General features: G+C 38.7%; 2 protein-coding genes across 2 annotated transcripts in view; both read left to right on the top strand.

The window, feature by feature from the left end:
* The first annotated feature begins 1,556 nt into the window (after positions 1–1,556).
* prrg2 (proline rich Gla (G-carboxyglutamic acid) 2) lies at positions 1,557–5,599 on the top strand. Its single transcript, XM_062439537.1, has 5 exons — positions 1,557–1,641; positions 3,069–3,241; positions 3,419–3,452; positions 4,783–4,915; positions 5,452–5,599. The coding sequence occupies exons 1-5, from the start codon at positions 1,557–1,559 to the stop codon at positions 5,597–5,599; spliced, it is 573 nt and encodes a 190-aa protein (XP_062295521.1).
* Positions 5,600–8,549: 2,950 nt separating this feature from the next.
* prr12b (proline rich 12b) overlaps positions 8,550–17,286 on the top strand; it is a 32,993-nt gene continuing 24,256 nt past the window's right edge. The window contains exons 1-2 of the mRNA XM_062439205.1: positions 8,550–8,635; positions 16,568–16,725. Of these exons, the coding sequence (XP_062295189.1) occupies positions 8,553–8,635; positions 16,568–16,725 (241 nt within the window). The 5' untranslated portion in view covers positions 8,550–8,552. The remainder of the gene's footprint in view (positions 8,636–16,567; positions 16,726–17,286) is intronic.

Genomic DNA, 17,286 nt, shown 5'->3' with positions numbered 1-17,286 from the left:
GTATCACGGCACTTTTTCTAAATATCCAGTTTCCTTTCTGCCATTTTTAATGCTTCGGGCGGTTTGGTTTGACGTATTTTATTCTTTCAGTAAGAATACATATGTATACTTTACAACCTGCAAGTCACATCATCTGTTTTATATTGAAATGAAAGTCAAATCACTTTTGTACATGATTAAAACATTTACTCAAACGTTTCTTTCTGTTGTGTTTCTTGTGTAACATTGCAACATTTTGGGAGTTGGCATGTATGTACTGTACTCTCAGTTTTTCCATGGATTTATTGCTTCATTTTTGTTGGAAGATGAATATACTTAACTCGTGTTGGTTATAACTCTAGATAGATAAATCAACTAATCATGTCTGGGATTGTTTGTCTGGGTCTGTCATTTTAATGTTCAAGTTGATACATATCACTCCATGTTATCAGAATCTCCTTCACATACTTTGACACCTCACTGCCACCACGTTTAGTTTGGTACAGATAATGTAACACTGCTCAAAATGTGAGGTAATGAGAAATCCACAAACTAATGATGAAATCATTCATACTTAGGTCAGTTATGACTTCTAAAGACACAGATAAACAGAACATTTCCACATCTTTTACAGACAAAGCACTTATCTACTTTTACCATTCTGTGTGTGTCAGCTACCCAGCCAGCATGTCCATGTGGGCCCCACATGGGTTAAATGTTGGCTATGTGGGTACTGAGTTAGCATGGGCTTGAACTGGGCAAATTTAGTGGGTCCCATGTGGTTTCAGTATCATGGGCCCCACATGTGAAGCTTAAGTGGGATGGCTAAATGGGCCCCATTTAAGTTCCATTCTGATCCCACTTTGACCCCATATGGGCAAACATGGCGTCTACATGGGTCTCACCCAGTTGGGCCCCACCTGAAACCCAGTCAGAACCCACTTGAAGCCCAGAAATGATTTTAACTCACAATGATTGACACATAGTGAACCTGGAGATTTGTAGGTAAACCGGTTGTGGTTTTGTATCAGCAGTCATAGTTCTTTATAAGTAGAATGATGTTCTTATGTAATATTGTCAGGAAACTAAAGGCTATGATACACAAACACTGAGTTATCATAGTATAACCAATGGAACAGCACGCCTCCATGTGTTGGATTACATTACATTAGTTTCAGCTAGGTGGATGCATTTCATTAGTTGTTTAAAAAACAAGTAAACAAAGGCAGTGTGTGGTGAGCAGACAGGCAGGCAGACAGGTTTATGGAGGTTTCCTCCTCCCAGCAGATATGCTGTCCAACAGGTTTGACATTTGACTGGGAAGGACAACACTCGGCGTCTTGAAGTTTCAGCACAAAACTCGGCATAAAGGAACTCAGTTGTTGGTCAACAAATTGTGCCTCCATGTGTCTGAATATCTAGAAGAAGAAGAAGAAGAAGTGGTAAGCTTTGAAGAAGGAGCACACAGAGCCAGGTAAGAGGCAGCAGTGTGTTAAAGGTGAATGCTGAGGCTCATACTCATACATATGCTCAGCGTGTAGCTCTTCCTTGTTTGTTTCCTTTCAGTTTTTACTTCAATGGCAGTCTTGTCAGCGGTGTGGATTCCCGTGCTGTCCCTGCTGCAGCTGGTCCACTGCTCTGTTATTTACAGACACACTGCAGGTAAACCACACCTCTCCTCCCTCACCTCATATACACACTTACTGCTCTCGAGATAAAACGGTCAATATGACTTCATAGTATTATAACTTAGCATCACTTGGCCTCATGAGATTTTTGAGATTTGTTCATGACATATGAGAAGGAACATGTAACCAATTAAATGCAACACAGCTGACATCATTCTAGGACTTATTGGTCTCTTAGTACACATTTTAATATTGGCACATTAGTCAGTTATTTTTATATATTGAACATGAACATGTAGTCAATGTGCATTGTGATATAATCAGAGCCCACACAGTCCAACACTATTGTTTAAGTCAAATCCATTCAACATGTATCAGCATTGTACATTTTAATTTCAAGTGTGGTTTATTTCATAATATATTTGTATTTCATATTGAAATCATTTTTATTTAAAGGATTGTAATGTTCCCTACTATATGTCCTACCACTCTAATATAACAGTTACATGTGATGGTATATAAGCTGATATCAGCATACATGCTTTCTCACAGCATTATGATATCAAGTTTCTCTCTCCTCTGTTTGGTTTCATGTGTTATTTTATATGTTTTATTATTTTTACTGTAGGATAAAAAAGAAAAAGTAGCTCCTTCCTCAGATACAGTGTTACATTATAAGTTAAGGTCAGTTTAGTTCACAGTTTAAAAGTTTGTTTTAACTTCAAAACTATTTTGACATTTGGGTTCATTTTCATTTGAGTCATCTCTGAGTCAGTGACCATTCTCTTTTTAGTTGAATGTGCTTATTTCATGAAGAACACTTTACTTCTTAATTCAGCTTCTTCTCTGTTCCTTTGGAAACAACTTCGTAACCGACTTAATCACTAAAAAATGTTATTCAAACTTCAAAATATCTGACCTCTAGAGGATATAATATTGTGCAATGCAACATGTCACCTCTGACCTTTCTGATGTGTGTGACTGTCAGTCTGAAGCTCATCTACAAATAAGTATTCAAATAGTTCAGTACTTTCCTAAAACAGCTGTAGTTCGAAGTAAATGTTAGTCACACAGGGAAATAGTGCATATTTCTGGAGTGTGTGTTCATGGTGATGACTGAACATGTCATCCAGTTCAGCAGTGTGACTCACTGACATGTTTTTAATAATTTCTTGACAACAGCAGAGCTCTGTAGCACAGAGGGATAAGATCCATCAGGCTTTGATACACACAGACACATAATACTTGCTGGTTTTGGTCTTTTCATGGAATTTGTTGACTAAGACAAACTTTGACCAACTTAATCCTCTAAAGCTGGAAGTCAAAGCACCTTAAACCAAACCACTGTTTCATTCCAGATCATATAAACTGGCCTACAGAGTTTAAACTATGAAAAAACTAACTAACAAAGTATTTGAGTGTGTGAGGGTGTCGCTCAATGTGAGTGTCTGTGTCCTGCAGGAGATCCAGTGTTGATAGACGAGCAGTCAGCGACCTCCTTCCTGTCCCGCTCACTGCTCTATAACAGCTGGGACTTTGAGCTGGCGGTACCTGACAGTCTGGAGAGGGAATGCACAGAAGAGCTGTGTTCTTATGAAGAGGCCAGAGAAGTGTTTGAGGACGACACTCAGACGGTAAAACTGCTAGTAGTGACTCTTCAGTGAATGCCTTTTAGTTGTTATCACCACAATGTTACATTTGCAGTCATAGAGTGCAGAATTATTGTGTTATCCATTTAACTGAATAATAACCTCAGAGCTGTCACCTGAACACACTGAATTCATTTAATCTATTTTTTATTCTGTTTTTAGGAAATTTTTTGGACACAATATGTCAACAGTCACGGTAATGCTTTCAAATGAATATCATATTAATATTATTGCAGGCTCAGGATGTTGGTATTGGGCTCATTCAGCAGAATGTAGTGTTTTCACATCAAAAATACATCACAAAATGAATCTTTCCATATTTGCTAATATTATTGATATCATCTGTTTGGTTAAAGGTGCAGTCCTTATTTGTTCTTATAGTGCCTAATAACAGCTCCAAATCCCATCCCCATCCCAATCCTATCTCTGGATATCATTCTATCATTCTGGGATGTTGAATTTGGGGGTGTTGGTGTAATTGAATTGGATTGCACAATCTGAGAGTGTATCTTTGGACATTTAAAATGTCTTAACCCCTTACATACTGTTCTGGTCAAATCTGACCCGTTTTGAAATTTAACAGCTGTAAAAACACACCAAATGTTCTTTTACTCTGAAATTTGATGAGTTTTTGTGGTTCAAATGCACAAAAATTAAAATATTTTAAATGTTATATTTTTGTATGGGTGCTACAAATGTTTGTCTGTTGATGCTGTTCTGGGTCAAATTATCTCCGTATCTATTGACATGTGTTTTAGTGAAATGAATAGTTCATAGTTTTAATAAGATTGTAGTTATGAGGATTTCTTTTTATGATGTAGCAGTGAAGACTGATGGCTCTAATGGTTATACAATAAACCCCACACTTCCATAAAGTTCTTGTCATTTTACCTTTACATAAAATACATTTCCATCATTATTGCTATGTTATATTTTCATGTCTTAGGTAAAATAGGACATGATATTGTGTGATTCTCCAACAATGAAAAAATACACTCTCTCTGCTCTCTGAAACATGAATCAAGGTTTAATCACACATTTATTGATCAGTCAGATCAACTATTGATGCTTTCTAAACACATCTGTGGTTCAACATTTGGATACCAACTTTTTACGAGGGGATTCTTAGAACCCGGAACACACTGTGAGGGTGTAGAATATGAACAGTATGTAAGGGTTAAGCCTTTAAAGTAGGTTCAATAATCAAATTCTCTATGGAAGTGTAGTCAATATACATTCATTACTACACAATGTAATGTATGAATGCAGACTTCTGCTGCAGACTGAAGTTTATAACTGTCATGTTTTGCATTGACAGAGATTGCAGCAGGTGGCATTCATCATGCATGGAGCAGTTAAAAGCAGGAACATTGATACTGTTGGTTACACTGATGAAAAAAATCCACTTCTACTAACATAAGACAGTCATGACTGCAGTTATAGCTGTAGTGATTAATGAGTGAGTGACTGGAATGAGAACTGTTGAAGGAACAAAGGGTTGATGTTAATGCGGTTTGTCTTTGAAGAGAATACACCCAGAGTGGATGTGTCAGGACTGGTGGCAGGGATCCTGGCTATCCTAGTGAGCGCTGTCATTGCCACTGTGCTGGGGATCTACTGCTACAAGGCCAGGAACAAGGGCAGGAGGACTTCAGCGCAGTAAGTTCACTCTGATGTGAAACATTTGTGGAGGAACATTTTTGACTAGTGAATTTAGAGATGGGGAATGAAACAGTGACTTTGGTCCATCAGGTCTTCCATCCAGAACTTTGCTTTAGACCAAAATACTTTAACATGAAATATGCTTCTTATATTCCTGGTCCTCAAATAATCATTTTCTAATGACTCCACTGAACCACCCAACCTTTTGTCTAGCACCACCAATAATTTACATTGTGGTGCATTAGATGGATTTTTGAAAAGAAATCAGCACATTTACATGAAATTTGCTGCACATATGATGATTCACTCTGTAAGGATGATGTGACTCGTCAGGGTTCCATGGCCTACAGAGGCAGCAGAGGGGTGTTGGTAGGTTCGGGTAACTTCTTCCGACCAGGTGAAAATTCCCACTTTCAAAACAGGAAATCAAACATATGTGCAGAAGCTTTAGAGGGGCACAATCATGTTTGCTTCAGCCTTGATTCGCTTCACAGTAAATAAACTGGCTTGTGTGATTTCTTGTGTGTGTCCAGCCCCCCAGTGAGGATGCCACAAGATGGGCGCCCAGCCCCAGAGATGGTGCCCCTGGCCGGCATCATCGCCCCCGCACTACCCAGCTACAATGATGCTCTAAACCGCAGCGGGCAGCACGATGCTCCACCACCGCCTTATTCAGGGTAAGTGAATGCTCCAGTGCCTGCTGTGTACATGCTTACATGGATCCAGACCAGTGGCTGTTTATGGTGAGTCAGGATCTAACCAAACACCTAAAGGAGGGATGCAGGTTATAATTTAATTTAATTATTTTTTTCAGTGTTTTAAAATACACATTTTACAACAAATTTGTAACAAAACGTGTGTCAGTTCAAATGCATCCTAATTAAAACTATACATTTAAAATGAAATAATTTTATTTAATCATCTTTTTAAAATACAAGAATGCAATCTTTAACAAACACGTACATGCTTATGCATCATTTTGTTTGGCTTTCTCGTTCATTTTAAAACCAACGTGGATTTAAATACTAAACAACGCTACAGAACAGGAATGGATGAGCTGGCAAATGTCACCATATGACCAAGAGTGGAGTGATAATAAAAACCCAAAAACCAAAACCCACCTGGAGACACACACACAAGAATCATGTAGTAAACAGATATTAACCCTCCTGTTGTCCTCAAGTCAAGGAAGGAAGGGAGAAAGAAGGAAGGAAGGTAGGAGGGAGGGAGGAAGAAGGAAGGAAAGGAGGGAGGAAGGAAGGAAGGAGGGAAAGGAGGAAGAAGGAAAGAAACGAGGGAGGGAGGGAGGAAGGAAGGAAGGGAGGAAGAAGGAAGGAAAGGAGGAAGCAAGGAAGGAAGGGAGGGAGGAAGGAAGGAGGGAAGGAAGGAAAGGAGGGAGGAAGGGAGAAAGGAAAGAGGAAGGGAGGAAGGAAGGAAAGGAGGGAGGAAGGAAGGAGGGAAGGAAGGATGGAGGAGGAAAGAAGGAAGGAAAGAAGGACAGAGGAAAGGGGGATGGAGGAAGGAAAGAAGGAAGGGAGGAAAGAGAGAGGAAGGAAATAAAGAGAGAGGAAGGAAGGAAGGAAGGAAGGAAGGAAGGAAGGAAGGAAGGAAGGAAGGAAGGAAGGAAGGAAGGAAGGAAGGAAGGAAGGAAGGAAGGAAGGAAAGGAAAGAAGGAACTGTCAAAACAGACGGGGTCAATTTGACCCGGGAGGACGACACAAAGGTTAAATGAATAATAATTTAACACACACACAACAGTCATGTAGTACACAGATATTAAATTAATTATGATGATTAATTTATATCAACAATACATCAAACAGATAATGATATGTTGTATTGTTATTTATACTGTGTCAGAACAGATGGTGGTTTGATTTTCCTGTGGTGTGAAGACAAAGTGTATCAGAAACAACTTCTTAGATCACATATCCACAACTACAACAGTCAGTCACATGTGATCATATAACTGAGTGGACACACAAACTGATCAGAGATCTTTACTGCTGTTCAATTTGCATTGTAGGCTGTTACATTATATTTCTATTGTTCACCTTCCAGTTTATAACTAGTTACAAGTTAGTGGCTATTTAGAGTGTGAGATTACAATTCAAACTGCATTAAATGCAACGCCAAACATTTATATTTTAGTGATGCTTATTTGAATGAATTCCTCTGTAATAAAGTTCTGTAGTTCTGAGCCAATCACACAGATTTTAGGTACTTTAATCAGCACATGAGGATTAAAGATTAGCTTCCTGTTATATTCTGTCTACTATAGCTGTGATATGTATGAATGGCAAACACAGCCTTGGTTACTCAGGATACCTAAATAACATATTCAGATGAAAAATGACACCAGTCAATTATTGAGCAACTTAGAAAAATAAAATCAGATATATTTCCTGAACTTCTCTATTCTCCACTGTGTGTTGAGTTCTGTGGATATTGGGATGTGATGGCTGTTGGACCCTCATGTACCAGGCTGTCATATAAGAGTGCTTACACACATCCTCTCTTTGACCACAGGGGTGCGCCATCAGAGCCTGCCGACCCACAAGACAACCAATGAGAGAACTGGCGGAGCTTCTTCATTACAGCAGCCTGTGGTTGATGGCCACTGGTGATTTGAGTCATTTTTAAATATTGCATTTTATTTAGGATTTACTGTATTTATGAGTGGAGGTAATCCAACAATGAACACATATGATAGTATAACCTGCAGAGTGGCAGTGTCCACAGATGTGATGGTGCTTCAAAGTGGGTTCATTATGGTTGCACTTTACATCCAACTTGTGTTTGTAATGAACTTTTGACACAAGAAACAAAAGATAAGCAAGTCAGAGATGCTTTTGTTTCTTCTAGAAAAGCTGTAGATGTTTTATACAATAAATGACATGAGAATCACACATGCCTCCACTCCTTTTATTCTTCTATTGTAACTTATGTAGCCAGTAGAGACGTGTAAATGAAGGCAGGAGGATGTCAGCACATTATTCTTTACATGTTGCAGCATGTGTTTGTTGTTTATCACAGCAGTTGATTAGAGAAAGCTGCTACACAAGCTTAGCTTTCACCACACTCCATTCTACAGTCCTCTACAATACTACACTACTGCGCTGCCGTGCATGACAAATTTTCTGTGTATGTGTGTGTGTGTGTGTGTGTGTGTGTGTGTGTGAGGGAGGGAGGGAAGGAGAGGATGAACGCCAGCCCAGTCATTCCTCTTAAAAATGGCGTCTTGTGAACAAAATGAGCGAAAATAGCTTCAGTGTGGAGTGAGAGAGCAGCAGCAGAGCAGCTGAACGATCACTGACACTACAGCTCCGTTTATTAAAGCTGCTGAAGAACGTGGAGCATCTGTTCTACAGCCCATCAGCTTAACACGGGAGACAATAGACAGTGAAATATATGGGGAGAGGAGAGGAGGGAGGAGGTGCTCCTGGCTGCTGTGACCCCCCCCCCCCCCCCTCCTCCTCCCCCTCCTCCCCTCGCTCCTTCTCCTCCCTCCATTCCTCCCAGTCTACAGGCTCGTCAAGCGGAGAAATAAACAGAAGCGAGCGCAGAGAAGAGAAGACATTCCTCCCTCCCCTCCCCCTCACTATCTGTCCATCTTCATCCAGCCCTTTCTTTCATGGAGAGGAATTATCCCGCTGCAGGCTTCGGAGATCTCGGGTCTGGGACGGGATGGAGTTACGACAGATCGGGCAAAGCAAGGTAAGCTTCGGTGGTCAAAAGCATGGGCACCCATGGGCTCCACTGGGTGCACCAGTGTGCTTAACTGGCTCTAACAATGCCAGGCGCAGCGCTGCCTCTGCATTCAGCCCGGCTGCATGGTGCTGCTACACGGCCACCAGTCTCAGGTACAGCCAGCCGTATTGTCATTAGGGGGAGGGGAGGGGGTGGGGGGGGGGGGGGGGGGGGGGGGGGGGGCTGTCTCTAAAATGCAAGGAATGCGATGGAAGGTTAATAGTGATACGGAGACAGAGGAGAGGGGATAAGAGAAGGGGGATGGGTCGCTGGAAGCCGAGTGTGTTATTTCAAAAAAAATGAAAGATCACATCTGGGTTCCAGCACTGCATCATTGTTATCCATCTCCACTGCAGCTTTGTCTGGCTCTGGACTTAACAGATGCATGGCAGGGACACTCGCTGCTCGCCTTGGCAAGATTGATTGGTACACAACTAATTGGCTAAAGCCTACAAATCCCGTCCATGTAGCAGCGTGATCCCGCTGATGTCCACCAACGAGAAACAATCTTCTGCATGTCTGCATTCCAGAAGAAAGAACAAACAACGTGTGTTAAAACACACTCTGTTAAAAATGTATTTATGACATGAAAAATAAGAAGAGTCAAAGTGAACGGAAACAATGAGTGTTAGTGAACGATGGTGACAGAGAAGCAGAGGATGGATGAACAGAGCAGACTGATGCTGTGTGTGTGTGTGTGTGTGTGTGTGTGTGTGTGTGTGTGTGTGTGTGTGTGTGTGTGTGTGTGTGTGTGTGTGAACACTCTCTGTGACATTTTCACTTTCTTAAATACTACTTTAAAAAATGACGTCACGTGACTGACAAACGCGCCTACTGCCGCCACATAAAACGTCATTCAAGTTGAGGTTAGTAACGTCACGATGAAATGTAGATTGCATTATCTTTCATCCCCGTCAGGCTACATTTGAGTCACCAAGCAGCGAGCACACAGACAGCTGCAGCAGCCTCCACTGTGAAGCTACACAACAAACGTTAGCAAACAGGCTAATTATCCACTCCGACAAGTAACGCTGCTTTAAATACCAACACAATGTGAGCCAGTGCAGCTACAATGACACACGATAGCTTTGTGTTCACCTCACTGTTGTCGCTCTGTGTTGGAATGAAGTGCGGCCTCGAGCAATGCAAAGTTGCCTAGCTCCTGTTAGCTTTGCTCCACGTTAGCGGTCGCCTTGACAACCACATCAGTCTCAATGAATGTCTGTCAAGAGCTACTTATCCATTGAGACGCAGGGTAAGTTTATTCCTTTATTCAGAAATGTTAACATTGGAACAGAATTAAGAAATAATACTAGTAGTGATAATTATAACAATAATGATAAAATTAATAATAATGATCAATAGATTGATGCTTTCACAATTATAGGACAGCTTCACAATTTATTAAGTGTGTTATAAACCAGCAGTCAGGTGTTCATATGAACAGTAAAGAGGTTTTCCTCTCTGTAATCATTCCTCCTGTTCATACTGACTATTAAAAGATCTCCTTCAAATGTGCTTTCAATGGAAGTGATGGAGGACTAAATCCACAGTGTGTCCACACAGTCATTTCAAAGTAGATGATCAGCTTATATGAGTCTTCATCAGTGTGAGTTAGTCATATCAAGTGATATCTGACACATTTACAGTCTTTTTAGTATCAAATTCCCTCTTAGTGTTTCCCTGTTGAGCTGTGGTGGAAGTATAGTAACAAAAAGACTTTGCTACTAAAAACACTGTAACGTTGAAACATAGAAGAGGAAGATTTGACTCATTTGGACGCTGAAGCTTCATATTAGCTTCACATCAACTTTTAAATACATGTTTACACAGAAGGAGGACTGTGGATTTAGTCCTCCATCACTTCCATTGTAAGAGCATTATGAAGAGATCTTCTAATGGTCAGTATGAACAGGAGGAATGATTACAGCAAGAAAAACAGATTTAATCATCATTTGGGCTCCTGGCTGTTGATTTAGGACAGACTTGGAAAAATTGTGAACGTGTTCTGTAAGGCAGATGATAAATTGCTAATTAAGTTGTGCACAGTGTGCTTAATGCATTTCTTTATTCTAAACACAGATAATTTATGTTAAAATGTACAGTAGTACAGTACAGTACAGTAGTAGTTGTCTGCATCACTACTCTCTGGTTTATGAGGAGATCTCTCAGTAGCACTTGGTTGCATCAGCCTGCTCAGACTGCAGTAAACTAGAGGTTAATTGATGGACTGTTAAAGGACCAGTTGACAGTTTTTCAAGTGTGTCTTAAAACAACAGTCAGGAGTCCAAATGAACATTGAAACCCATTTTTCCTCGCTGTAATCACACATCTACTTTGAAATGACTGTGTGGACACACTGTGGATTTAGTCCTCCATCACTTCCATTGAAAGCACATTTGAAGGAGATCTTTTAATAGTCAGTATGAACAGGAGGAATGATTACAGAGAGGAAAACCTCTTTACTGTTCATATTGACACCTGACTGCTGCTTTAAGAAAATTATAAACCTGTCCGTTAAGAGGTTAGGTTTGTTCCAGGTATTAAATCTTAGTGGCTCACCTTTACCTACATATGTGGTCATCTGTATGCACAGAGAAACAATGTAGGTCAGACATTCAAGCAATCCCTATGAATTTAATAATATGTAATCTTCTTTCCTTGTAGTGCCACACAATAGTGAAATTCATGTTTTCATTTCTTAGAACTGTTTTAAGTTATTCTCTTAGTTTGACTTACATGTAAAGTCACATGGACACTTAAGCATATTGATGCCATGAATAGATGTGCAATGAATAAACTCTCTAATTGTATTCTTTTGACCAGTGAGAGGGTGGTAAACCTCTTTAGTATCAGAAGTGTTAGAGCAGTGTGTACATTTACCACATCTATAATTACCACACACTTCCTAAGAGAGCCAGTTAGTTGTCATAGGTTCTCTATACATAGTCATAGAAGTCACTATAGAGTCCTGTATTCTTACACCGTTTATAACAAAATGTCAGCATAGAAGCAGAAATATGCTGCACAGACAAGTCACATTTTAGTAGACCCCTGTGTTTTTGATAATGTGTTTAACCCTTTCAGAGACAGTGCTGTATTCAGACACTAAATAAACTCTGTTATCTTTAAATCTATGAGATGAGCAAACAGCTGTTCTCTATTTAGGGCATTAGACTTTAGGGCTGAGCATTAAAATAATCTCAATAACATTTATGTCATAACAATAATAAACTTTGGACATTTTGAACTTAATATGGATAGATCTGACAGCCTATCACACTGCAGTTTGCTGCCCTTCCAAAGGAACTTGATGTGATAGTAATCACAGCTTTTACTTTTATTCACATTATTTTAATAAGTTACAGGGCAGCTCATTTGTATTTATGGTTAAGGCAGGTAAGGCATGTCTGCTAAGTTAAATGTCTACATTAAGATGTTATAAAATATATTCTTTTATTACAAAATATATTCTAAACCAAACTTTATTTGCCCAGTCCATTGTTCACATTATGTTATTCCATTTTTCTATTTAAAAAAAAAATCTTTTTTAAATTTAGTTTATTTGTTCAGGACAATGCAAATGAACATAATACAACTTTAGCTTGTTACTAATAAGCTGCAGTAACTGATGTTCTGCATATAGATTATAGCTATTGTTAGTTCCCATCTCCTGTTCCTAGTTAGGCTTTTAATATTACATACAAAACCAATAATGATAAAACCATCTTACATATGATTACAACACATAGTCTTAGTACATTAATAATTCATTAAAAATGCTCACATGTTAATAAATTATTCTAAAGTTTAACTAATAACCCCCCAAATGCAAATTGCAACACTATAAATTATGGCAACACTATACATTATTTATATACATATGTGTGTGTATATATATATATATGAAACATTGATCATGATCACATGTTATGCCATATCGGCCAGCCCTACTAGACTTGTTGATAGCTGTATCCATGACCTGGTCCTTGTAATATTTTAGAACCTCTGTTAGAACCTTCATTTCTTTCTTGCTTTGAAATCAGAATTTCAGTTTTTATTACATTTACATTGTATCCTCACAAACTGCCCATAGTGAGTGTTGGCTTGCATTACCTACTTTGGGTATGTGAGATAAAGTTTTTCTGTCAGTATCTTTTTTTGAAATATAGAAGTATACTGCCTATGCTTAAAAAAAAAAAACAACCTCTAAGGACTTATTTAAAATACCATCTCTGTCAATGGTAAACCGTTGTCTCTGGTCGTTAAGTAATGACTTATAAAAAGCGTCATCACTCAGTTGTCTCTCAGCTTCTGTAACATAATCAGTGATATTCAACATCCCTATGGCTCCTCCTTTATCTGACTTTTTAATAACAATATTAGGATTAGACTTTAATTCTTCTCTAAAAAGTTAATATTAGAAAACTTTGATACAGGATTAGACTTAATTACAGGGGAAATATCACTTTCCACTAATTGCTAAAAGTGGTTCGAGTAGAATAAGAGCTACCTGCTGGTGAGAATGTGAAATGATTTTTTTAATTTAGTAAGTAGGTTATCATTCTTAGCAATTTGATTGGAGTTATGAAAAAAGTGTCTTAATTGGAGCTGTCTAAAAAAATATTACAATCCACTTTTAATTTCTAAGCATTAACTTTGTTAGTCGGTACAAAGGACAGAACTGAAAACCTTTACAGATTCTTCATTGGTTAAAGACCAAAATTACAGTTGAGGATAAAACATTTGAGTCACAAATGATCCTTTCTTGGTTCTGGATTAAAACAAGAATTGATTGGTTGAGGAACAAACTGAAGAAGCCATGTATTTCTTGACAAATGAACTGAGGAAAGCCAGTACTTTGACTGATTGGAAAGTATCATAATGTAGTGTGTGAGGGTGAAAATAAGATCTAACTAGTTTCATAGTGAAATTGGGTCAATGCAGCAACAGATAATAACAGAAATGAGAATCCAGTGAGTGAGTGAACATTCATACACTGATGTGACTATTGCAACTCTGCATATTAATGTCTGAATAAAAAGGGCCATCTTTTTATGTCTTAGACGTGTGTGTGTGTGTGTGTGTGTGTAGTGTTACAATTATTGCATTAATACGTAAGAGATAATAGAAGGATAATCTTCTGTCATCTACTGTAATATATTCACCACCTAGGATTTAATCAAATAAAAATATGATTTAATTCATGAAAATAAAGTATTATATATTTAACAAATATATATTCAATAAATACATGTTTACACAGAAGGAGGACTGTGGATTTAGTCCTCCATCACTTCCATTGTAAGAGCATTATGAAGAGATCTTCTAATGGTCAGTATGAACAGGAGGAATCATTACAGCAAGAAAAACAGGTTTAATGTTCATTTGGTCTCTTGGCTGTTTTTAAAAAAAATGATTATGTTATCAAAGATGCAATATGATTAGGGTAAAAAAGCTGATTGATAATTAATAACTTTATCAACTATTTTGCAGTATTGACTTTGAACCTGGTGCAGTCTGTGCTGCATTTCTCTCTCTCTTTCTCTCTCTCTCTCTCTCTTTCTCTCTCTCTCTTTCTTTCTTTCTCTATTCTCTCTCTTTCTCTCTCTCTCTCTCTCTGTCTCTCTCTCTTTCTCTCTTTCTCTCTTTCTCTCTCTCTTTCTCTCTTCTCTCTCTCTCTCTCTCCCTCTCTCTTTCTCTCTCTCTTTCTCTCGTTCTCTCTTTCTCTCTCCCTCTCTCTCTCGGTACCAAGGTGTATTGGTGTATTTGGTCGAGTTGCAAAGATAAATAGAGAGAGGTCGCACCTGAACCATCTTGATGAAGAGTGGAGAACAATTACGATGAATGGACCAGGCCCAAGTGTCCACCATACCCAGTATACTACTTGCAAACATCCATTCCAATTATATTTCAGTCTAACCGTGGTAACCGTGGTAACCGTACTAACATTAGTAAGTTTACATTAGTGACAAGCTTCATAGTGAAAGACGTCATCCCTACAGTGACTGTACAGTCACTTCCAAACCAGGAACCATGGTCGGAAACATCTGCACTGCTTTGAATGAATATATGCAGCTTACAGCTACTGAAGAAGTGGAGGAATGTAAAGTGGTGTCCGACAGGCTGAGACTTCTGATCAAAGACACTACAGTTTGCTTATTGTCCAGACTGATCTACAAACAAAGCTGTCTCCGAGGTACTGCACACCAACCTCACAACAGCAGAAAGAACTCTGTGAGACTGATGGTTGTAGACTTCATTTCTGCTTTGAGTACCATCGTCCACCACAGACTGGCTGCTATGCTGATGGACATGGGATTACACACCTCATATTGTCCTTATGCACCAACCTGAGCATTTGCATGTCTGCACTTGAACATGTAAAAAAAAAGAAAGAAGATTGTATAGTTTGTCTTACATGACATAGTGTAATAGTACATTTTCATTTACTGAAAAATTGGCCCATATTTGAATGGCTGCTGAACCCTGCATCACAGCTTATGTCTTCTCTTGTAATACACGTAGGAAAGAAACTTTTTGCTTGCCTAATATGTCTAGACATCCAGCATCACTGTGTTTGAGGGAGACATCTGATCATGTGGCTGGTGGTCAGAAACCTTTCACCTCCATGAGGAAAATAATTCCTCTGTGGGGTTGAGGAACGGAGAATCATAAGGTGTGAGGAAAAGTGACACCATCCTGGGGATCAGCTGTGGTTGGTCTCTATTTTTTTTAGATGTACTGTAGATGTATCACGTATAATTAATCAATCAATCTTCATTTATATAGCACCAAAACACAACAAAAGTTATTTCAAGGCACTTTAAACATAAAAAAACTAATACTTATCTTTAAATTTGCATCAATTTCTTTATTTTTTCTCATTCAAATTTTGACTCTCATTCCAATCATTATAGTTGTAGCACAGCCTCAGGAGTATGACACCATGCATTTCACTGCACATGTCAGATGAGTATGTGACAAATAAAATCTGATATTCTTGAATGTGTTTTTCCAGATTTTCCAAGCAACTATTTTTTTGTTCCGTTCATTTTGCGGCCACACAAGAATCAACTTGCAGAGGCTTTAATGGGATACAGCAGGGATCAGTCATGTTGAACACTGGTGGATTACTTAGTTCAACTATGTTTTAATACTGTTGTGAAATGAAATGAAAATGTTGGAAACTACACATATAAAATGGGTTAAGTGTACATATTGGGTTACAACATGCATATACATTGGTGTGGTCCAAGAAGAAGAAGGTTCTTCAAAGGCTACATTAGTAGATGAACACATTCTCAAGACGGTGTCATAGTGATGATAATATGTTTGAGATCAGGTTTCTTACCATCATAATCAATGAAGTCGTGTGGCCATATGTTTTGGAGATGATTCCTTTAGACAGCTGTTCCAACAGTAAACCATTAAATATCAAAACAGTCCAGTGCTGGTTGATGTGATGGAAGAGAGAGAGAAAGCTGTCAAAACAGGTTTAAACGTGGTGACATTTCATCTACCAGAACGGACCTGTTACCTGTAATTATCTCAAATAGCTGAAGGCAGTACCAGTAATACCTTCATGAATTTATTAAATCTCCACACACATCACTTCTCAGAACCCCATTCATATTTGTTGTTAAATCAAATAATGTTGATGGACTTTTCTTTTTTTTCCCATTGGCTAAATAAGGACATACAGTACATTTTGCATTTAGACAAGTTTATGATTGTAAATAAAAAGATTGTCGGAGATGCAGAACAACAGATTTTAAATCTATAGGTAAATCAACCTGTAGATCCAACAGTCTGGCTTGTCCAGTGTAAGACAGATAACTTTTGGTTGTAAATAAGTGGCTTTAAAAAAAGTCAAATTTAATAACCTTATGTCCTCAGCCTTGTGTATGGGAGCTCCAGGTCATCCCACCCAGACTCAGAGCTGCTACACCGGCAAGGCTATGGCACCCCTCACCCCCTCCAGGGCTATGCAACCAACCACCACCCAGGAAGCTCCAGACAGGGCGCGGCCTGGGGTGCTGCTGGACGCACACTTGGTAAGGATTGATTGGATGGTCTATCTTTACAAATACAGTTTTACATCAAAACAGTATTTATTTCTATGTATAGTGTGAGCCTGTGGACAGTGACATTTGTAGAGGCACCTTTCATTTAAAGATAGTTACATTCCAACATTTAAGAGTAACAGGGACGATTTGATTAGCTGCTCAAATGCGTCTTAGATTGGTGCTTCATTATTACATGCACAATGAGTTAGTAATAGGTCTGAGGTTGATTATAAGTATGAGATTTGTAATAAGCCAAATTACACTGGTACATGTGAATGTGAGAGTGAATGGTTGCCTGTCTGTATGTGTCTGTCCAGTGATAGACTGGTGACCTGTCCAGGTGGACCCCACCTCTTCACTAGTGTCAGGACTGCATGACCCTGCAAAAGCATAAATGGGTATAGATAATGAATAAATAGATCGAACACAATCATTCTCTATTATTTCCATATCGGTCAATGATGTGAAGCAACCCAGTGTCAATTGATGTAACTAGTATTTCTTTAATAAAAATCTGATTATATACAGGAAAATAAATGTGAACTAAAA

This window comes from Scomber scombrus, chromosome 18, assembly GCF_963691925.1.
Source record: "Scomber scombrus chromosome 18, fScoSco1.1, whole genome shotgun sequence".
Lineage (NCBI taxonomy): Eukaryota > Metazoa > Chordata > Actinopteri > Scombriformes > Scombridae > Scomber > Scomber scombrus.
This window is presented reverse-complemented; position numbering and strand designations above follow the sequence as displayed.

What these genes read in the sequence shown, in the direction of transcription:
- prrg2 (XM_062439537.1), top strand. Translation starts at nt 1,557, where the DNA reads ATGGCAGTCTTGTCAGCGGTGTGGATTCCCGTGCTGTCCCTGCTGCAG. An exon ending in TATTTACAGACACACTGCAG is followed by an intron (nt 1,642 to 3,068) that starts GTAAACCACACC and finishes TGTGTCCTGCAG; the next exon opens with GAGATCCAGTGTTGATAGAC. An exon ending in ACAATATGTCAACAGTCACG is followed by an intron (nt 3,453 to 4,782) that starts GTAATGCTTTCA and finishes TTGTCTTTGAAG; the next exon opens with AGAATACACCCAGAGTGGAT.